Genomic DNA, 25,206 nt, shown 5'->3' on the forward strand with positions numbered 1-25,206 from the left:
AGAGTTCCGCGGTCGGAGATGACCGCATTGAAGCCGGATTTTTGATTTAAATGACAGGAAAGTACCTTTCGTGTTTTTGTCAATGCAATACTTAAATTACTGAAATATTGTTCAAAGGTCAAAATGAAATGTAAGTACTTTTCAAGGCATGAGCAAACCTTGTGTTATGTTTTGAATGCATGCATATACATGAACAACAATAACATTTAAGGTCACAAATATGAACTTGAATTGACATTTAACATTTTTACCTACCAAAGTTATAAGAACTTTAACATTTTTACATTCAAGGTCACAGTGACCTTGACCTTAGAATGAATGACCTTGAAATGACCAGTGGTCATCTAAGTGTGCTTGCAAACCTTCATGTCAAGTTTGAAGACTCTATGTCCAAGCATACCAAAGTTATAACAATTTTAACATTTTAACATTTAAGGTCACAGTGACCTTGACCTTCAAATGAATGACATTGAAATGACCAGTGGTCATCTTCTAGTACTGGCCAATCTTTATTTCAAGTTTGAAGACTCTAGGTACAAGCATACCAAAGTTATAACATGAAATAAGAACTTTAACATTTTTACATTCAAGGTCACAGTGACCTTGACCTTCAAATGAATGACCTTGAAATGTCCAGTGGTTACTTACTAGTTCTGGCCAACCTTCATGTCAAGTTTCAAGACTCTAGGTCCAAGCATACCAAAGTTATAACAACTTTAACATTTTTACATTCAAGGTCACAGTGACCTTGACCTTCAAATGAATGACCTTGAAATGTCCAGTGGTTACTTACTAGTTCTGGCCAACCTTCATGTCAAGTTTCAAGACTCTAGGTCCAAGCATACCAAAGTTATAACAACTTTAACATTTTTATATTGAAGGTCACAGTGACCTTCACCTTCAAATGAATGACCTTGAAATGACCAGTGGTCATCTGTTAATCCTGGCCAACCTTCATGTCAAGTTTGAAGACTCTAGGTTCAAGCATACCAAAGTTATACCATGAAATAAGAACTTTAACATTTTTACATTCAAGGTCACAGTGACCTTGACCTTCAAATGAATGACCTTGAAATGACCAGTGGTTACTAACTAGTTATGGCCAACCTTCATGTCAAGTTTCAAGACTCTAGGTCCAAGCATACCAAAGTTATAACAACTTTAACATTTTTTATATTGAAGGTCACAGTGACCTTGACCTTCAAATGAATGACCTTGAAATGACCAGTGGTCATCTGTTAATCCTGGCCAACCTTCATGTCAAGTTTGAAGACTCTAGGTCCAAGCATACCAAAGTTATACCATGAAATAAGAACTTTAACATTTTCGAGCACGCCGCCACCCCGCCCGCCGCCCGCCCGCCCGCCCGCCCGCCCGACAACATCAATCTATAAGCCGAGATTTTTTCGAAAAAAATCCGGCTAAAAAGAAAAATCGCCAGTATTAAGCTATTTTGACTAATGCCCTTGTTGTTTAACTGCATAAGAATTCAAAATAATTGCATCATGGCAATTATAGAATGATAAAAAAATATTAAAATATTCTTTTGAACTTGTTTTGGATATATTACATGCTTGGGTGTCATCCTTACTATATACTCATTTGAGTTTATGCAAGTGTTTCACAAGATAAAACTTATAATGATAAAATAACTATGGGCTATTCTTGTATTTATTTAGTACAAAAATGTATACACTACAGTTCCAATATATCGCGATTGACGGGGTCCAAAGATCGCGATCGCGATATATCCGGAGCGCAAATCCAGACATGTCTGACTTTGTCAAGCAGTTGATGTGCAGTTAATGTGTCAAATTTCATCTGTGTTTTCATTTTATGTACGGCGCTGCTTTATCTTTGTATCGTAATAATTGCAAACCAATTTTACATGTACTTTTGTACAACAACAACAAAATATTTATTTGTATAAAAGTAATATCGTAATTAAAGTTTTGATTACCGTGGAAATTGTAATGCCATTATTAATTTTTATTTTCAGGTACGATCAGCGTAATATTCACCTACATTTGTGTAGTGTATAAAAGATATACACCTACATTTGGGTAGTGTAAAAACCTAGATTTACGCTACTTTCCTAGTTATTATTTTCACGTTTTAATAAGCGATATGGCACGCAATGCGCTTAAACAAATTATCGTTGCATTAATTACGCACTATGTTAATGTTTCGTTTGATTCTCAAATGAGCTTTACTAAATTTGTATAGTCATCCTACCGGTACTTAGATAAATTACAAGGGTTAAGCATGAAACTGTTGTATCTTATTAACATTGCTATATTTGATACCATGGTTAAGTACTCAACCCTTCATGCATGCATAAAGATCAGTTTAAGGTTAATTTTGCGAAAAATAAAACATTGCTGTTAATGAGCCACACTTCCAAGATTAGCCTGTGCAGCCCACACTGGCTAATCAAGGATGAAACTTTTTTGCTTTTATGGAATTTTTTATTTAAAGGAAGTTTCTTCTTAACAAAAACCAGTAAAGGCAGCAAAAGTCTTTCCTGATTAGCCTATGTAGACTATACAAGGTAGCAAGTCTTTCCTGATTAGCCTATGTAGACTATACAAGGCAGCAAGTCTTTCCTGATTAGCCTATGCAGACTATACAAGGCAGCAAGTCTTTCCTGATTAGCCTATGCAGACTATACAAGGCAGCAAGTCTTTCCTGATTAGCCTATGCAGACTATACAAGGCAGCAAAAGTCTTTCCTGATTAGCCTATGCAGACTATACAAGGCAGCAAAAGTCTTTCCTGATTAGCCTATGCAGACTATACAAGGCAGCAAGTCTTTCCTGATTAGCCTGTGCAGACTATACAAGGCAGCAAGTCTTTCCTGATTAGCCTATGCAGACTATACAAGGCAGCAAAAGTCTTTCCTGATTAGCCTATGCAGACTATACAAGGCAGCAAGTCTTTCCTGATTAGCCTATGCAGACTATACAAGGCAGCAAGTCTTTCCTGATTAGCCTATGCAGACTATACAAGGCAGCAAGTCTTTCCTGATTAGCCTATGCAGACTATACAAGGCAGCAAAAGTCTTTCCTGATTAGCCTATGCAGACTACAAGGCAGCAAGTCTTTCCTGATTAGCCTGTGCAGACTATACAAGGCAGCAAGTCTTTCCTGATTAGCCTGTGCAGACTATACAAGGCAGCAAGTCTTTCCTGATTAGCCTATGCAGACTATACAAGGCAGCAAAAGTCTTTGCTGATTAGCCTGTGTAGACTTTACAAGGCAGCAAGTCTTTCCTGATTAGCCTGTGCAGACTATACAAGGCAGCAAAAGTCTTTCCTGATTAGCCTATGTAGACTATACAAGGCAGCAAAAGTCTTTCCTGATTAGCCTATGCAGACTATACAAGGCAGCAAGTCTTTCCTGATTAGCCTGTGTAGACTATACAAGGCAGCAAAAGTCTTTCCTGATTAGCCTATGCAGACTATACAAGGCAGCAAGTCTTTCCTGATTAGCCTGTGCAGACTATACAAGGCAGCAAGTCTTTCCTGATTAGCCTATGCAGACTTTACAAGGCAGCAAGTCTTTCCTGATTAGCCTATGCAGACTATACAAGGCAGCAAGTCTTTCCTGATTAGCCTGTGCAGACTATACAAGGCAGCAAAAGTCTTTCCTGATTAGCCTATGCAGACTATACAAGGCAGCAAAAGTCTTTCCTGATTAGCCTATGTAGACTATACAAGGCAGCAAGTCTTTCCTGATTAGCCTATGCAGACTATACAAGGCAGCAAGTCTTTCCTGATTAGCCTATGTAGACTATACAAGGCAGCAAAAGTCTTTCCTGATTAGCCTGTGCAGACTATACAAGGTAGCAAGTCTTTCCTGATTAGCCTATGTAGACTATACAAGGCAGCAAGTCTTTCCTGATTAGCCTATGCAGACTATACAAGGCAGCAAGTCTTTCCTGATTAGCCTATGCAGACTATACAAGGCAGCAAAAGTCTTTCCTGATTAGCCTATGCAGACTATACAAGGCAGCAAGTCTTTCCTGATTAGCCTATGTAGACTATACAAGGCAGCAAGTCTTTCCTGATTAGCCTATGTAGACTATACAAGGCAGCAAGTCTTTCCTGATTAGCCTATGCAGACTATACAAGGCAGCAAAAGTCTTTCCTGATTAGCCTATGCAGACTATACAAGGCAGCAAGTCTTTCCTGATTAGCCTATGCAGACTATACAAGGCAGCAAAAGTCTTTCCTGATTAGCCTATGCAGACTATACAAGGCAGCAAGTCTTTCCTGATTAGCCTATGCAGACTATACAAGGCAGCAAGTCTTTCCTGATTAGCCTATGCAGACTATACAAGGCAGCAAGTCTTTCCTGATTAGCCTATGCAGACTATACAAGGCAGCAAAAGTCTTTCCTGATTAGCCTATGCAGACTATACAAGGCAGCAAGTCTTTCCTGATTAGCCTGTGCAGACTATACAAGGCAGCAAAAGTCTTTCCTGATTAGCCTATGCAGACTATACAAGGCAGCAAAAGTCTTTCCTGATTAGCCTATGTAGACTATACAAGGCAGCAAGTCTTTCCTGATTAGCCTATGCAGACTATACAAGGCAGCAAGTCTTTCCTGATTAGCCTATGTAGACTATACAAGGCAGCAAAAGTCTTTCCTGATTAGCCTGTGCAGACTATACAAGGTAGCAAGTCTTTCCTGATTAGCCTATGTAGACTATACAAGGCAGCAAGTCTTTCCTGATTAGCCTATGCAGACTATACAAGGCAGCAAGTCTTTCCTGATTAGCCTATGCAGACTATACAAGGCAGCAAAAGTCTTTCCTGATTAGCCTATGCAGACTATACAAGGCAGCAAAAGTCTTTCCTGATTAGCCTGTGCAGACTATACAAGGCAGCAAGTCTTTCCTGATTAGCCTATGTAGACTATACAAGGCAGCAAGTCTTTCCTGATTAGCCTATGCAGACTATACAAGGCAGCAAGTCTTTCCTGATTAGCCTATGCAGACTATACAAGGCAGCAAGTCTTTCCTGATTAGCCTATGCAGACTATACAAGGCAGCAAGTCTTTCCTGATTAGCCTATGCAGACTATACAAGGCAGCAAAAGTCTTTCCTGATTAGCCTATGCAGACTATACAAGGTAGCAAGTCTTTCCTGATTAGCCTATGCAGACTATACAAGGCAGCAAGTCTTTCCTGATTAGCCTATGCAGACTATACAAGGCAGCAAGTCTTTCCTGATTAGCCTGTGCAGACTATACAAGGCAGCAAGTCTTTCCTGATTAGCCTATGCAGACTATACAAGGCAGCAAGTCTTTCCTGATTAGCCTGTGTAGACTATACAAGGCAGCAAGTCTTTCCTGATTAGCCTATGCAGACTATACAAGGCAGCAAAAGTCTTTCCTGATTAGCCTATGTAGACTATACAAGGCAGCAAAAGTCTTTCCTGATTAGCCTATGCAGACTATACAAGGTAGCAAGTCTTTCCTGATTAGCCTATGTAGACTATACAAGGCAGCAAGTCTTTCCTGATTAGCCTATGTAGACTTTACAAGGCAGCAAGTCTTTCCTGATTAGCCTATGTAGACTATACAAGGCAGCAAGTCTTTCCTGATTAGCCTATGTAGACTATACAAGGCAGCAAGTCTTTCCTGATTAGCCTATGTAGACTATACAAGGCAGCAAGTCTTTCCTGATTAGCCTATGCAGACTATACAAGGCAGCAAGTCTTTCCTGATTAGCCTATGCAGACTATACAAGGTAGCAAGTCTTTCCTGATTAGCCTGTGCAGACTATACAAGGCAGCAAGTCTTTCCTGATTAGCCTGTGCAGACTATACAAGGCAGCAAGTCTTTCCTGATTAGCCTATGCAGACTATACAAGGCAGCAAGTCTTTCCTGATTAGCCTGTGCAGACTTTACAAGGCAGCAAGTCTTTCCTGATTAGCCTATGCAGACTATACAAGGCAGCAAGTCTTTCCTGATTAGCCTATGCAGACTATACAAGGCAGCAAGTCTTTCCTGATTAGCCTATGCAGACTATACAAGGCAGCAAGTCTTTCCTGATTAGCCTATGCAGACTATACAAGGCAGCAAAAGTCTTTCCTGATTAGCCTATGTAGACTATACAAGGCAGCAAGTCTTTCCTGATTAGCCTGTGCAGACTATACAAGGCAGCAAGTCTTTCCTGATTAGCCTATGCAGACTATACAAGGCAGCAAGTCTTTCCTGATTAGCCTATGCAGACTATACAAGGTAGCAAGTCTTTCCTGATTAGCCTATGCAGACTATACAAGGCAGCAAAAGTCTTTCCTGATTAGCCTATGCAGACTATACAAGGCAGCAAAAGTCTTTCCTGATTAGCCTATGCAGACTATACAAGGCAGCAAGTCTTTCCTGATTAGCCTATGCAGACTATACAAGGTAGCAAGTCTTTCCTGATTAGCCTATGCAGACTATACAAGGCAGCAAAAGTCTTTCCTGATTAGCCTATGCAGACTATACAAGGTAGCAAGTCTTTCCTGATTAGCCTATGTAGACTATACAAGGCAGCAAGTCTTTCCTGATTAGCCTATGCAGACTATACAAGGCAGCAAGTCTTTCCTGATTAGCCTATGCAGACTATACAAGGCAGCAAGTCTTTCCTGATTAGCCTATGCAGACTATACAAGGCAGCAAGTCTTTCCTGATTAGCCTATGCAGACTATACAAGGCAGCAAAAGTCTTTCCTGATTAGCCTATGTAGACTATACAAGGCAGCAAGTCTTTCCTGATTAGCCTATGTAGACTATACAAGGCAGCAAGTCTTTCCTGATTAGCCTATGCAGACTATACAAGGCAGCAAGTCTTTCCTGATTAGCCTATGTAGACTATACAAGGCAGCAAGTCTTTCCTGATTAGCCTATGTAGACTATACAAGGTAGCAAGTCTTTCCTGATTAGCCTATGTAGACTATACAAGGCAGCAAGTCTTTCCTGATTAGCCTATGTAGACTATACAAGGCAGCAAGTCTTTCCTGATTAGCCTATGCAGACTATACAAGGCAGCAAAAGTCTTTCCTGATTAGCCTATGCAGACTATACAAGGCAGCAAGTCTTTCCTGATTAGCCTATGCAGACTATACAAGGCAGCAAGTCTTTCCTGATTAGCCTATGCAGACTATACAAGGCAGCAAGTCTTTCCTGATTAGCCTATGCAGACTATACAAGGCAGCAAGTCTTTCCTGATTAGCCTGTGTAGACTATACAAGGCAGCAAGTCTTTCCTGATTAGCCTGTGCAGACTATACAAGGCAGCAAGTCTTTCCTGATTAGCCTATGCAGACTATACAAGGCAGCAAGTCTTTCCTGATTAGCCTGTGTAGACTATACAAGGCAGCAAGTCTTTCCTGATTAGCCTATGCAGACTATACAAGGCAGCAAGTCTTTCCTGATTAGCCTATGCAGACTATACAAGGCAGCAAAAGTCTTTCCTGATTAGCCTGTGCAGACTATACAAGGCAGCAAGTCTTTCCTGATTAGCCTATGCAGACTATACAAGGCAGCAAGTCTTTCCTGATTAGCCTGTGCAGACTATACAAGGCAGCAAAAGTCTTTCCTGATTAGCCTATGCAGACTATACAAGGCAGCAAGTCTTTCCTGATTAGCCTATGCAGACTATACAAGGCAGCAAAAGTCTTTCCTGATTAGCCTATGCAGACTATACAAGGCAGCAAGTCTTTCCTGATTAGCCTATGCAGACTATACAAGGCAGCAAAAGTCTTTCCTGATTAGCCTATGCAGACTATACAAGGCAGCAAGTCTTTCCTGATTAGCCTATGCAGACTATACAAGGCAGCAAGTCTTTCCTGATTAGCCTGTGCAGACTATACAAGGCAGCAAGTCTTTCCTGATTAGCCTATGCAGACTATACAAGGCAGAAAGTCTTTCCTGATTAGCCTATGCAGACTATACAAGGCAGCAAGTCTTTCCTGATTAGCCTATGCAGACTATACAAGGCAGCAAGTCTTTCCTGATTAGCCTGTGCAGACTATACAAGGCAGCAAGTCTTTCCTGATTAGCCTATGCAGACTATACAAGGTAGCAAGTCTTTCCTGATTAGCCTATGCAGACTATACAAGGCAGCAAGTCTTTCCTGATTAGCCTGTGCAGACTATACAAGGCAGCAAGTCTTTCCTGATTAGCCTATGCAGACTATACAAGGCAGCAAGTCTTTCCTGATTAGCCTATGCAGACTATACAAGGCAGCAAGTCTTTCCTGATTAGCCTGTGCAGACTATACAAGGCAGCAAGTCTTTCCTGATTAGCCTATGCAGACTATACAAGGCAGCAAGTCTTTCCTGATTAGCCTGTGCAGACTATACAAGGCAGCAAGTCTTTCCTGATTAGCCTGTGCAGACTATACAAAGTGGCCAATCATGGACAACACTTCACCCATATGAATTGAGCCTTGTTTCCTAAGAGTGCCACTCAAATGTATTTTTTCCTACAATCATTTCACACTCACAAGCACACTGTAGTGGCGTTGGTGCTGAGATAGTTGTGTACAGACACAGCCTTGGCGAGGCTATGGACACATTGCAGCGCCGTGTTGGTTACACACTCCAGTGGTTCATCATGACACGCACCACCGATGGCGACGTAGGCCTCCAGCAGGTGATATGTCTCTTGGTAATTGTGCGCCCTCTGTCCAGCAGTGCAAGCGTTCGTCATGTTCGACATGCAGGGCAGTTTGATTCCATACCTTTAAGAGATGGATCAACAATTAACAAGCAAATTCGTTCAATTGATATCCCCTGCCAATTTCAAAATTTAGTGACAGAGGGTGGAAATGACGGAGGGACAGAATCACTGACGGACAACGCCAATTCAATATCCCTCCACCTGTGACGCAGAATAAAAAGAGTCTGCAAGTGGTGGGGGAAACAAAAGTGGTACATGAACATTTTGTGCAATGTGAGGAATTACTAAACAAAGCAGTTCCCATGAAGAAAAGAGGCTTCCATATATTTATGATACTTTCTAGTAGTTATACTGCATGTTTACTCTGATGCAAAAGTTTCACAATGTGTGTTGACTAGGTACTTTGATCTGACTTACATGTTGCATCTTAATTGTTGACTGTTGTTGTTAACACATCCAAAAACATTGTAGAAAGCATTATTGTTATTCAGACAGTCAAGAACATAGTACATAGAATAAGAATCACTGTTCAAATTTATTTTTATTAAAATTCTTAGTTATCTCCCAATCATAAGTAAAACATCATGCAATCATTTTGCGTAACAGTTTTTAAAACTTTTTTCAATCTAAATGTTTCATTAACATTTATATTATTCAAGAATGACAGAGACATTCCATAATATGAATTGTAATTGCTTTAACCCTTTGAGCGCTGGAACCGAATTTTAAAGGCCTTTGCAAACAGTTTGGATCCAGATGAGACGCCACAGAACGTGGGGTCTCATCAGGATCCATACTGTTTGCTATTCTGATAGTATTCTTTGAAAAAAATCGAAGAAAATGCTAATTTTAGAAATTCTGCAGACAACATTTGAGCAGACGACAAATTTCCCAGCATGCAAAGGGTTAAAAGTTCCTCAGTTTAGTCAGCAGAAGCTTATCAGAAAATAAACTTTCGGCTTTTACTGAATTTTTCCTAAAAAATCTCTTCTTAGGGAAAGTCCAGTTTAGGCACAAAGTGTTGTCCTTTTTGCCTCTGCAGACTGCACAGGCTTACCTTGGACAACACTTTACACACATGCATTACGTCCAAACGACACTTTACACACATGCATTACGTCCAGACGACACTTTACACACATGCATTACGTCCAAACGACACTTTACACACATGCATTACGTCCAGACGACACTTTACACACATGCATTACGTCTAGAATGAGGCTTTTATACTGAACTTGAGAACTGTGGAATATCATTCGAAACAATTATACTAACTGTTGACAGGTCTTCAACTGGCTCCAACGAGGCTGTGCGAACATGGGCAGTGCCGTTAGTGCGTAAGACTGGAGACACTTGACATCAGTGGCGGACACATTGCAGTTTGGATCCAGTGCAACTTCTGTAGATGGAACAATAAAAGTGTGTGAAATTCTAAGACGTTCATTTATAATTGAGCTGATTGTGATACTGTTGTTGTCTACTTAGAATTTCTATTTTAGATACAACTGTTTCACGCTGGACCATCAACCCTTAATTTTCACACTGGGAAATTTGTTGTCTGCTAAAATGTCATCTGCTGAATTTCTAAAATTAGTATTTTCTTCGATTTTTTTCAAAGAATACTATCAGAATAGCAAACAGTTTGGATCCTGATGAGACGCCATCTGTGGCGTCTGGTCTGGATCCAAACTGTTTACAAAGGCCTTCAAAATTCGATTCCAGCACTGAAAGGGTTAATCGCTTGAAACTATTAATATAAGCCATGCACTTTTTTATATTTGAAAAGGCAGAGTATTTAATGCAAAAGAATTGCAAACTGGGCCACAAGCAATGTTTACACATGGCTTTATTTTTGGTAGTTTTTCTGTTTTTCTCGCTCATGCAAACATACAAGCCTTGCACTGGGAAATGAGGCTCAATTTATGTTACTTAATTGTTGTCTCTGATCAGGGACGACACTGCTTGCCTTGAATTTTTGTTCTGAAGAGGCTTCCTTTAAATTAAAAATTCCAATGAACAGGCAAAATCTTGGACGCCACTTCACTAAAATGCATTAAGCCCCATTTTCCCAGAGCGAGGCTTAAAACTAATTTAAAATAAAACAATCAAACAGAAAAACTGACCTTTGACCTCTACACAGTATTTATCAAGGTAATTCAGGATGCTTTCGGATCGAAACACATTGCGAACAACCATTGGACGAAGATCTCCTCGAATACAGTTTATGAAGTTACGCATGACCTCACATCCGGGGACACTAGAACCTGTTAACAAAGATACCATTAAACCAATAATAGTTTAAACCAATTTACTTGAGCTTGATTGCATCAGAAGTCTATGGCTTATTGAAACACTCTCAAGTCCGTTTCCTGGGTAGAATCTGTACTTTAATGTCTTTTGTAGAGAATTTAAGAACATTCCAACAGTGGGGCTCGAACCAATGACCTCCCAATGGCTAGGAGGAAACAATATCAACTACAGCAGGGTGACCTTTTAAAAAAAATATATTTATCCAACACTAATTTTTGGGGAATTTCAAGGGTCCTGTAAACCGCTGAATCATGTCCAATTAATGGGTTAGTCCAGAGTCATTATTTAAAAAAGTCAAAGAATCAAAGATCAAAACAAAATTACTGATATAACAAATCCAGGTAGTTTCATATTAAAGAAAATAAATGATTATACAGTGATTTCATATCTAGGGCTGTGTCAGATTGTGTGTGTTAACCCTTCCCTACTTAGAAGAAAAGTGAAAATGGCTATGTGCAAAAAGCATAAAACCAGAACAGCCTACAAGTAACTCGCAGTCTGTTCAGGTTTAATGCTGTTTGGTGCTCATCAGTATATCTAAGGGTTGAAACTGAAACCTTTCAAACTTGGATCTAGTAAGAAAGGTCTTTAAATAAATTTAACTTTCTAAGGGACTACAAATGCGTCAAAATACGTTTCTAAGTGTTAAAGGGATAAGGGCGTATTACCTATGGCTTGAACAGCATTTTTAATGCATGGAACTATCAGAGTGTTCTGATCATCATTCTTCGTCCAATTCATGCCAGTCAAGCAACTGTCTGGGAGATTTATCAGTGACCTAATGCTGGCCAATCTGACGTAGTACTCTATGCCACCGCAGCCTCGGGAAGAATTTTGTATGCATTCCTGGACAACTGGCCAATTTCTGTAAAGACAAAATCAAATTATGATAATTTAAAATGATCATGTACATTTCATAGTAAATAATCAAAAAGACAAATGAAGAACAGAGTGTTCAACTAAATATGAAGTCCATCTTATTAAACATGATATGGCAAACTGATATTTCAATGCAGTTGTTGAAATAGCTCATTTGCTCAGCATTAAACGTTTTGATTGATTAATTTCAATTATTTGATAGATATCCTTTTTATCATATGCATGTCCTCTCTTTTTAAAACACAGTGATGTGTTTGATTGCGTACATTTGCTTCGGAATCCAGTCTGTTTACGGCCTATTTTTAAAATAACAGAAGAAACCCTTTTGACAAACAGTATAATACCAAAATATTTTAATTAAGTGTGGGTAATTGTTTTTATGCATTAACATTCTGCTGATTGTTATCTATGCACCCATGAAGTTTCATGTTGATAACTTATATAGTTTCTGAGATAAAGCCCTGAAAAGTTTGTAACAGACAGACAGAATGACTAACTAACGAACAACACAATTCTATATCCCTCCGCCTTTGGCGGGGGATAATAGAAGAAATTTCATGCAGAAGAATGAAAATAGATTTAACAGTATATAAGAGACAAAAGTAACGTGCTCAACCCTCAGGTTACAATCATGAAATCACAGAGAAATCACCCCAACTATTTTATCTTCTTACCCGCAACCTACAGAACCTGGCACCATGAGCTGTGCAACGCATGCCTCTGCAGCGTTCATGTCACAAACCGGCACAAGCTCACATGTTCTCGTGCTCACTACTCCGTAGTTGGAAGGCAGCTTTATTTCTGTGTCCACCTCACATCCCTGGTTTCTCAAGAAGCTATTGATGGCATTGTCACCTTGGACAATAGTGTCTTCAAGCTGCTTGAGTAATTCTATGGCACATTTTCCTTTTACAAATTTCTCTATTGCACAGTCTTTAACCTTCTTTAGCTCAGTGGCAAAGGATCTTGTAAAGAAAATGGCAGCTTACAATTAACAAACGAATGATATGTCATAGAAATAAGTGCAAGGTTACAAAATAGCATATTACTAAATGAACTGTGAAACAATTTAAGCATGTAAAATTTCAATTTAAAGTTTAATGCAAATTTGATTTATTGCCAATCTTCATGCTATGTGTGCCAAACTTAATAACAGTAAACCTTTTGTGCCAAACTAAATTACAGTAAAACTTAAAGTATAATTACTAACAAACAAAAAAAACATTCGCGCACTTTGAAACGCTTGTATCACACCAAAAAAACATGTGATAACTCACTTACCCGCACAGATTTAATGGGTTAATACTTTCCAGACTGAACCCTCCGACACATTCTGTTGCCATAGTAACAATGTCACATGACCCTTGCCCAGCTACTTCCTGTGTCTGGTTGCCAGTGGTGGAGGAGTTATTGTCTACCCAACATTGAAGTCGGGCAAGCTCTTTTGGACACCTAAATAAAAGGGACACCATTTCTACCCTGATCTATTTGACAATGAATGTGTAATGGGATTTACCTACATCAGGTGCACTTTTATCAAACTTGTTCACAGAATAGATGACGCAATAAGTGCCCTCCCTGACAAGCCTGTGAGGAATGCACAAACTTATCCAAGACTGCACTTTATGCACGTGCTTTACTCCCTGTTTTACCAGAAATAAGCTAAATTTCAGTGCAATCTCTTTTTCAACTCAGTTAGCCATGCATACCTGTTGACTACCATGGAGCTCATGCTGTAAATGTTGCGAGCAATCTCAGTCTTGTTTGTACACGCTGGTACGTAATAATTGAGGCAATCTACTGTCCACTCAAGCTGCCTAGATATGAGAGAAAACATTTTATTAATATTACATACACACATTTTTTTTATTAATATCTTTTTCAATCCCACTTTAACATGGTTTTAGTCCCTGATGATAGCAAATACAATTGAATTTAGGATGTTTCTAACTAGAGTCGAGTTTTAATCCTATGATTCAAATTGGCAGCAAACAGCATAAAACCTGAACAGACTGCGAGTTAGTAGCAGGCTGTTCTGGTTTTATGCTGTTTGCATATAGCCATTTCCATTATGCTTCTGAGTGGGAAAAGGTTTATATTGGTTACACAGTCTTAGGGTTTAACTCTTACAGTGCTGGAACCGAATTTTGAAGGCCTTTGCAAACAGTTTTGATTCAGAGGAGACGCCACAAAACATGGCGTCTCATCAGGATCCAAACTGTTTGCTATTCTGATAGTATTCTTTGAAAAAAAAATGAAGAAAATGCTAATTTTAGAAATTCAGCAGACAACATTTTAGCAGACGACAAATTTCCCAGCATGCAAAGGGTAAATATTTTTAAAAGGTTGGCATATATTGGACCTCTCATTGTACAATTAAAATACAATATACATTTTAGACCTTTTATAAAATCATTTGCTAATGCATACATCAATTGCGACTTACTTAATTTTAAGTTATTATATTAATTACAGCATAAACTTAAAAAGAAGGGATGGGAACAAAGTCAAAATCATATTCAAATACTGTTTTTTCTATATAAACCCTCGGATCACTATGTCCATGTTTATATTACCTGATCTTGTTATTATTCAGATTATTCGGTAAATAACTGAGGACGACTGTATAGACCATTCCAGTGAATAGCATAGTTATATAAGAAGAGGCTATCCTAAATGGGATTGGAGGACGACTGTATAGACAATTCCAGTGAATAGCATAGTTATATAAGAAGAGGCGATCCTAAATGGGATTGGAGGACGACTGTATAGACCATTCCAGTGAATAGCATAGTTATATAAGAAGAGGCTATCCTAAATGGGATTGGAGGACGACTGTATAGACCATTCCAGTGAATAGCATAGTTATATAAGAAGAGGCTATCCTAAATGGGATTGGAGGACGACTGTATAGACCATTCCAGTGAATAGCATAGTTATATAAGAAGAGGCTATCCTAAATGGGATTGGAGGACGACTGTATAGACCATTCCAGTGAATAGCATAGTTATATAAGAAGAGGCTATCCTAAATGGGATTGGAGGACGACTGTATAGACCATTCCAGTGAATAGCATAGTTATATAAGAAGAGGCGATCCTAAATGGGATTGGAGGACGACTGTATAGACCATTCCAGTGAATAGCATAGTTATATAAGAAGAGGCTATCCTAAATGGGATTGGAGGACGACTGTATAGACCATTCCAGTGAATAGCATAGTTATATAAGAAGAGGCTATCCTAAATGGGATTGGAGGACGACTGTATAGACCATTCCAGTGAATAGCATAGTTATATAAGAAGAGGCTATCCTAAATGGGATTGGAGGACGACTGTATAGACCATTCCAGTGAATAGCATAGTTATATAAGAAGAGGCTATCCTAAATGGGATTGGAGGACGACTGTATAGACCATTCCAGTGAATAGCATAGTTATATAAGAAGAGGCTATCCTAAATGGGATTGGAGGACGACTGTATAGACCATTCCAGTGAATAGCATAGTTATATAAGAAGAGGCTATCCTAAATGGGATTGGAGGACGACTGTATAGACCATTCCAGTGAATAGCATAGTTATATAAGAAGAGGCTATCCTAAATGGGATTGGAGGACGACTGTATAGACCATTCCAGTGAATAGCATAGTTATATAAGAAGAGGCTATCCTAAATGGGATTGGAGGACGACTGTATAGACCATTCCAGTGAATAGCATAGTTATATAAGAAGAGGCTATCCTAAATGGGATTGGAGGACGACTGTATAGACCATTCCAGTGAATAGCATAGTTATATAAGAAGAGGCTATCCTAAATGGGATTGGAGGACGACTGTATAGACCATTCCAGTGAATAGCATAGTTATATAAGAAGAGGCTATCCTAAATGGGATTGGAGGACGACTGTATAGACCATTCCAGTGAATAGCATAGTTATATAAGAAGAGGCTATCCTAAATGGGATTGGAGGACGACTGTATAGACCATTCCAGTGAATAGCATAGTTATATAAGAAGAGGCTATCCTAAATGGGATTGGAGGACGACTGTATAGACCATTCCAGTGAATAGCATAGTTATATAAGAAGAGGCTATCCTAAATGGGATTGGAGGACGACTGTATAGACCATTCCAGTGAATAGCATAGTTATATAAGAAGAGGCTATCCTAAATGGGATTGGAGGACGACTGTATAGACCATTCCAGTGAATAGCATAGTTAAATAAGAAGAGGCTATCCTAAATGGGATTGGAGGACGACTGTATAGACCATTCCAGTGAATAGCATAGTTATATAAGAAGAGGCTATCCTAAATGGGATTGGAGGACGACTGTATAGACCATTCCAGTGAATAGCATAGTTATATAAGAAGAGGCTATCCTAAATGGGATTGGAGGACGACTGTATAGACCATTCCAGTGAATAGCATAGTTATATAAGAAGAGGCTATCCTAAATGGGATTGGAGGACGACTGTATAGACCATTCCAGTGAATAGCATAGTTATATAAGAAGAGGCTATCCTAAATGGGATTGGAGGACGACTGTATAGACCATTCCAGTGAATAGCATAGTTATATAAGAAGAGGCTATCCTAAATGGGATTGGAGGACGACTGTATAGACCATTCCAGTGAATAGCATAGTTATATAAGAAGAGGCTATCCTAAATGGGATTGGAGGACGACTGTATAGACCATTCCAGTGAATAGCATAGTTATATAAGAAGAGGCTATCCTAAATGGGATTGGCAATCTAATTGATGCTTGGAAATCAATCAGCAACTGCATATAAGTGTGATCAATAAACTGTTTTAACACACATTACTGTAACTTCCATCGATTGGTGTGATTGACAATGTGAGTAAGCGCCTCAGTGGAACACAAACACTCAAAATTAATGTCTTTCTTACTTACTTGCAAATAAACGTAGTCTGAAACTGGAATCCCCGGAGCACACGATTCACGTCCCTGAGGCAATACATGACTTTGGTGATATCACATGGCCAATCTTGGCCCTGGTCGTTACCTAGGGTCAGGCAATTCTGCTCCATACTTGCCATTGTGATGGACTGGATAACATTGAGGCTGTTCTTCTGGTGACGAGAGCATGTCAGGGTCTCGTTTGTAATTCCTGTGTAACGCTTTTCGATTGTCCTGCACAAGAAATTACCTCTAATTTAAATTGTGGCACGAAAAGATTTAACAGTAAAAAGGAAAGCATTCAAATATTGATTTGTTTCGTTGTAACACTTTCCAATTCTCTTGCACATTTTTTTAAAGTACCTCAAAAACATTTAAACTGTTGCAAGTGTAAGGTTTAACAGTCAAAAATAAAAACATTCAAACATTGATTTGTTTGTGTGTTACACTTTTCAGTCGTCCTGCATCAGAAATTTCCTCAAATGAATTTTAACTGTTGAATGCAAAGGTTTAACAGTCAAAAAGGAAAACATTCAAACATTGATTTGTTTCTGTGTAACACTTTTCATTTGATGTGCATCAGAAATTTCCTAAAATGAATTAAAACTGTTGAAAGTCTAAGGTTAAACTTTAAAAAAGTAAAACATTGATTTTTTTCTGTGTTTCTGAAAGTTAATTTATAGACAACATTAATGCTAGAAACCAATGTTCTTAGCTTACTTTGTCCCCATTTGAATGTCACCACACAGTTAAAAGCTTCACATGCATTTGAATTTATTTAAATTATTTGAATCGCGTTCTGAGAAAACTGGGCGTAATGCATGTGCGTAAAGTGTCATCCTGGATTAGCCTGTGCAGTCCGCAAAGGCTAATCAGGGACAACACTGTCCGCTTTTATGACATTTTTCGTTTAAATGAAGTCTCTTCTTAGCAAAAATCCAATTTAGGCGGAAAATGTCATCACTGATTAGCCTGTGCGGACTAATCTGGAAAGACACTTTACGCACATGCATTATGCCCAGTTTTCTCAGAACACGAATCATTTTAGCTCGATTTCATCACAAGTGTAAGGCTTATTTAGAAACTCTCTAGTCTGTTTCCTTGGTAGAGCCAGTACCTAAGAACAATCCCAGAGAGAGGATAAATCTGTGACCTCCTGATAGGTCAACAACCACCTTTATCAAGTAAACCACCCTATATGTAACCTCCTGATAGGTAGACAACCACCTTTATCAAGTAAACAACCCTATATGTGACCTCCTGATAGGTAGACAACCACCTTTATCAACTACACCACCCTATATGTGACCTCCTGATAGGTAGACAACCACCTTTATTCACAACACCACCCTATATGTGACCTCCAGATAGGTAGACAACCACTTTTATCAACTACACCACCTAATATGTGACCTCCTGACAGGTAGACAACCACCTTTATCAACTACACCACCCTATGTGTGACCTCCTGATAGGTAGACAACCACCTTTATCAACTACACCACCCTATATGTGACCTCCTGATAGGTAGACAACCACCTTTATCAATTACACCACCCTATATGTGACCTCCTGATAGGTAGACAACCACTTTTATCAACTACACCAACCTATCTGTGACCTCCTGATAGGTAGACAACCACTTTTATTCACAACACCACCCTATATGTGACCTCCTGATAGGTAGACAACCACTTTTATTCACAACACCACCCTATATGTGACCTCCTGATAGGTAGACAACCACTTTTATTCACAACACCACCCTATATGTGACCTCCTGATAGGTAGACAACCACTTTTATTCACAACACCACTTTATATGTGAACTCCTTATAGGTAGACAACCACTTTTATTCACAACACCACTCTATATGTGACCTCCTGATAGGTAGACAACCACTTTTATTCACTACACCACCCTATATGTGACCTCCTGATAGGTAGACAACCACTTTTATTCACAACACCACTCTATATGTGACCTCCTGATAGGTAGACAACCACTTTTATTCACAACACCACCCTATATGTGACCTCCTTATAGGTAGACAACCACTTTTATTCACAACACCACCCTATATGTGACCTCCTGATAGATAGACAAGCACTTTTATTCACAAAACCATCCTATATGTGACCTTTTGATAGGTAGACAACCACTTTTATTCACAACACCACCCTTTATGTGACCTCCTGATAGGTAGACAACCACTTTTATTTACAACACCACCCTATATGTGACCTCCTGATAGGTAGACAACCACTTTTATTCACAACACCACCCTATATGTGATCTCCTGATAGGTAGACAACCACTTTTATTCACAACACCACCCTTTATGTGACCTCCTGATAGGTAGACAACCACATTTATTCAAAACACCACCCTATATGTGACCTCCTGATAGGTAGACAACCACTTTTATTAACAACAACACCCTATCTGTGACCTCCTGATAGGTAGACAACCACTTTTATTCACAACACCACCCTATATGTGACCTCCTGATAGGAAGACAACCACTTTTATTCACAACACCACCCTATATGTGATCTCCTGATAGGTAGACAACCACTTTTATCAACTACACCACCCTATATGTGACCTCCTGATAGGTAGACAACCACCTTTATCAACTACACCACCCTATATGTGATCTCCAGATAGGTAGACAACCACCTTTATCAACTACACCACCCTATATGTGACCTCCTGATAGGTAGACAACCACTTTTATCAACTACACCACCTTATATGTGACCTCCTGACAGGTAGACAACCACCTTTATCAACTACACCACCCTATGTGTGACCTCCTGATAGGTAGACAACCACCTTTATCAACTACACCACCCTATATGTGACCTCCTGATAGGTAGACAACCACCTTTATCAACTACACCACACTATATGTGACCTCCTGATAGGTAGACAACCACTTTTATTCACAACACCACTCTATATGTGACCTCCTGATAGGTAGACAACCACTTTTATTCACAACACCACCCTATATGTGACCTCCTTATAGGTAGACAACCACTTTTATTCACAACACCACCCTATATGTGACCTCCTGATAGATAGACAACCACTTTTATTCACAACACCACCCTATATGTGACCTCCTGATAGGTAGACAACCACTTTTATTCACAACACCACTCTATATGTGACCTCCTGATAGGTAGACAACCACTTTTATTCACAACACCAACCTAGATGTGACCTCCTGATAGGTAGACAACCACTTTTATTCACAACACCACCCTATATGTGACCTCCTGATAGGTAGACAACCACTTTTATTCACAACACCACCCTATATGTGACCTCCTGATAGGTAGACAACCACTTTTATTCACCACACCACTCTATATGTGACCTCCTGATAGGTAGACAACCACTTTTATTCACAACACCACTCTATATGTGACCTCCTGATAGGTAGACAACCACTTTTATTCACAACACCACTCTATATGTGACCTCCTGATAGGTAGACAACCACTTTTATTCACAACACCACCCTATATGTGACCTCCTGATAGGTAGACAACCACTTTTATTCACCACACCACTCTGTATGTGACCTCCTGATAGATAGACAACCACTTTTATTCACAACACCACCCTATATGTGACCTCCTGATAGGTAGACAACCACTTTTATTCACAACACCACCCTATATGTGACCTCCTGATAGGTAGACAACCACTTTTATTCACAACACCACCCTATATGTGACCTCCTGATAGGTAGACAACCACTTTTATTCACAACACCACCCTATATGTGACCTCCTGATAGGTAGACAACCACTTTTATTCACAACACCACTCTATATGTGACCTCCTGATAGGTAGACAACCACTTTTATTCACAACACCACCCTATATGTGACCTCCTTATAGGTAGACAACCACTTTTATTCACAACACCACCCTATATGTGACCTCCTGATAGATAGACAAGCACTTTTATTCACAAAACCATCCTATATGTGACCTTTTGATAGGTAGACAACCACTTTTATTTACAACACCACCCTATATGTGACCTCCTGATAGGTAGACAACCACCTTTATTTACAACACCACCCTATATGTGACCTCCTGATAGGTAGACAACCACTTTTATTCACAACACCACCCTATATGTGACCTCCTGATAGGTAGACAACCACTTTTATTCACAACACCACCCTATATGTGACCTCCTGATAGATAGACAACCACTTTTATTCACAACACCACCCTATATGTGATCTCCTGATAGGTAGACAACCACTTTTATTCACAACACCACCCTATATGTGACCTCCTGATAGGTAGACAACCACTTTTATTCAAAACACCACCCTATATGTGACCTCCTGATAGGTAGACAACCACTTTTATTAACAACAACACCCTATCTGTGACCTCCTGATAGGTAGACAACCACTTTTATTCACAACACCACCCTATATGTGACCTCCTGATAGGAAGACAACCACTTTTATTCACAACACCACCCTATATGTGATCTCCTGATAGGTAGACAATCACTTTTATTCACAACACCACCCTATATGTTACCTCCTGATAGGTAGACAACCACTTTTATTCACAACACCACCCTATATGTGACCTCCTGATAGGTAGACAACAACTTTTATTCACAACACCACCCTATCTGTGACCTCCTGATAGGTAGACAACCACTTTTATTCACAACACCACCCTATATGTGACCTCCTGATAGGTAGACAACCACTTTTATTCACAACACCACCCTATATGTGACCTCCTGATAGGTAGACAACCACTTTTATTCACAACACCACCCTATCTGTGACCTCCTGATAGGTAGACAACCACTTTTATTCACAACACCACCCTATCTGTGACCTCCTGATAGGTAGACAACCACTTTTATTCACAACACCACCCTATATGTGACCTCCTGATAGGTAGACAACCACTTTTATTCACAACACCACCCTATATGTGACCTCCTGATAGGTAGACAACCACTTTTATTCACAACACCACCCTATATGTGACCTCCTGATAGGTAGACAACCACTTTTATTCACAACACCACCCTATATGTGACCTCCTGATAGGTAGACAACCACTTTTATTCACAACACCACCCTATCTGTGACCTCCTGATAGGTAGACAACCACTTTTATTCACAACAACACCCTATATGTGACCTCCTGATAGGTAGACAACCACTTTATTCACAACACCACCCTATATGTGACCTCCTGATAGGTAGACAACCACTTTTATTCACAACACCACCCTATATATGACCTCCTGATAGGTAGACAACCACTTTTATTCACAACACCACCCTATATGTGACCTCCTGATAGGTAGACAACCACTTTTATTCACAACACCACCCTATATGTGACCTCCTGATAGGTAGACAACCACTTTTATTCACAACACCACCCTATATGTGACCTCCTGATAGGTAGACAACCACTTTTATTCACAACACCACTCTATATGTGACCTCCTGATAGGTAGACAACCACTTTTATTCACAACACCACCCTATATGTGACCTCCTGATAGGTAGACAACCAATTTTATTCACAACACCACACTATATGTGACCTCCTGATAGGTAGACAACCACTTGTATTCACAACACCACCCTATATGTGACCCCCTGATAGGTAGACAACCACTTTTATTCACAACACCACCCTATATGTGACCTCCTGATAGGTAGACAACCACTTTTATTCACAACACCACCCTATATGTGACCTCCTGATAGATAGACAACCACTTTTATTCACAACACCACCCTATCTGTGACCTCCTGATAGGTAGACAACCACTTTAATCACAACACCACCCTATCTTTGACCTACTGATAGATAGACAACCACTTTTATTCACAACACCACTCTATCTGTGACCTCCTGATAGGTAGACAACCACTTTTATTCACAACACCACCCTATATGTGACCGTTTAATAGGTAGACAACCACTTTTATTTACAACACCACCCTAAATGTAACCTCCTGATAGGTAGACAACCACTTTTATTCACAACACCACCCTATCTTTGGCCTCCTGATAGGTAGACAACCACTTTTATTCACAACACCACCCTATCTGTGACCTCCTGATAGGTAGACAACCACTTTTATTCACAATACCACCCTATATGTGACCTCCTGATAGGTAGACAACCACTTTTATTCACAACACCACCCTATATGTGACCTCCTGATAGGTAGACAACCAATTTTATTCACAACACCACCCTATATGTGACCTCCTGATAGGTAGACAACCACTTTTATTCACAACAACACCCTATCTGTGACCTCCTGATAGGTAGACAACCACTTTTATTCACAACACCACCCTATATGTGACCTCCTGATAGATAGACAACCACTTTTATTCACAACACCACCCTATATGTGACCTCCTGATAGGTAGACAACCACTTTTATTCACAACACCACCCTATATGTGACCTCCTGATAGGTAGACAACCACCTTTATCAACTACACCACCCTATCTGTGACCTCCTGATAGGTAGACAACCACTTTTATTCACAACACCACCCTATATGTGACCTCCTGATAGGTAGACAACCACTTTTATTCACAACACCACCCTATATGTGACCTCCTGATAGGTAGACAACCACTTTTATTCACAACACCACCCTATATGTGACCTCCTGATAGGTAGACAACCACTTTTATTCACAACACCACCCTATATGTGACCTCCTTATAGGTAGACAACCACTTTTATTCACAACACCACCCTATATGTGACCTCCTGATAGGTAGACAACCACTTTTATTCACAACACCACCCTATATGTGACCTCCTGATAGGTAGACAACCACTTTTATTCACAACACCACCCTATATGTGACCTCCTGATAGGTAGACAACCACTTTTATTCACAACACCCACCCTATCTGTGACCTCCTGATAGGTAGACAACCACTTTTATTCACAACACCACCCTATATGTAACCTCTTGATAGGTAGACAACCACTTTTATTCACAACACCACTTTATATGTGAACTCCTGATAGGTAGACAACCACTTTTATTCACCACACCACTCTGTATGTGACCTCCTGATAGATAGACAACCACTTTTATTCACAACACCACCCTATATGTGACCTCCTGATAGGTAGACAACCACTTTTATTCACAACACCACCCTATATGTGACCTCCTGATAGGTAGACAACCACTTTTATTCACAACACCACCCTATATGTGACCTCCTGATAGGTAGACAACCACTTTTATTCACAACACCACCCTATATGTGACCTCCTGATAGGTAGACAACAACTTTTATTCACAACACCACCCTATCTGTGACCTCCTGATAGGTAGACAACCACTTTTATTCACAACACCACCCTATATGTGACCTCCTTATAGGTAGACAACCACTTTTATTCACAACACCACCCTATATGTGACCTCCTGATAGGTAGACAACCACTTTTATTCACAACACCACCCCTATATGTGACCTCCTGATAGGTAGACAACCACTTTTATTCACAACACCACCCTATATGTGACCTCCTGATAGGTAGACAACCACTTTTATTCACAACACCACCCTATATGTGACCTCCTGATAGGTAGATCACCGCTTTTATTCACAACACCACCCTATATGTGACCTCCTGATAGGTAGACAACCACTTTTATTCACAACACCACCCTATACAGTATGTGACCTCCTGATAAGTAGACAACCAATTTTATTCACAACACAACCCTATATGTGACCTCCTGATAGGTAGACAACCAATTTTATTCACAACACCACCCTATATGTGACCTCCTGATAGGTAGACAACCACTTTTATTCACAACACCACCCTATATGTGACCTCCTGATAGGTAGACAACCACTTTTATTCACAACACCACCCTATATGTGACCTCCTGATAGGTAGACAACCACTTTTATTCACAACACCACCCTATATGTGACCTCCTGATAGGTAGACAACCACTTTATTCACAACACCACCCTATATGTGACCTCCTGATAGGTAGACAACAACTTTTATTCACAACACCACCCTATCTGTGACCTCCTTATAGGTAGACAACCACTTTTATTCACAACACCACCCTATATGTGACCTCCTGATAGGTAGACAACCACTTTTATTCACAACACCACCCTATATGTGACCTTTTGATAGGTAGACAACCACTTTTATTCACAACACCACCCTATATGTTACCTCCTTATAGGTAGACAACCACTTTTATTCACAACACCACCCTATCTGTGACCTCCTTATAGGTAGACAACCACTTTTATTCACAACACCACCCTATCTGTGACCTCCTTATAGGTAGACAACCACTTTTATTCACAACACCACCC

The 25,206-nt window shown here is 39.8% G+C and overlaps 1 protein-coding gene across 1 annotated transcript in view; it reads right to left on the reverse strand.

Annotated features, from left to right (window-relative positions):
* The window catches only part of LOC127871073 (uncharacterized), a 156,558-nt gene that overhangs the window by 37,739 nt on the left and 93,613 nt on the right, over window positions 1–25,206 (reverse strand). Inside the window, exons 61-68 of the mRNA XM_052413720.1 lie at window positions 16,774–17,013; window positions 13,573–13,680; window positions 13,145–13,315; window positions 12,538–12,828; window positions 11,653–11,849; window positions 10,798–10,938; window positions 9,950–10,073; window positions 8,496–8,732 (exon numbers count right to left, since the gene is read on the reverse strand). Of these exons, the coding sequence (XP_052269680.1) occupies window positions 8,496–8,732; window positions 9,950–10,073; window positions 10,798–10,938; window positions 11,653–11,849; window positions 12,538–12,828; window positions 13,145–13,315; window positions 13,573–13,680; window positions 16,774–17,013 (1,509 nt within the window). The remainder of the gene's footprint in view (window positions 1–8,495; window positions 8,733–9,949; window positions 10,074–10,797; window positions 10,939–11,652; window positions 11,850–12,537; window positions 12,829–13,144; window positions 13,316–13,572; window positions 13,681–16,773; window positions 17,014–25,206) is intronic.

Source organism: Dreissena polymorpha, chromosome 3, assembly GCF_020536995.1.
Source record: "Dreissena polymorpha isolate Duluth1 chromosome 3, UMN_Dpol_1.0, whole genome shotgun sequence".
In the NCBI taxonomy this organism is placed as follows: Eukaryota; Metazoa; Mollusca; class Bivalvia; order Myida; family Dreissenidae; genus Dreissena; species Dreissena polymorpha.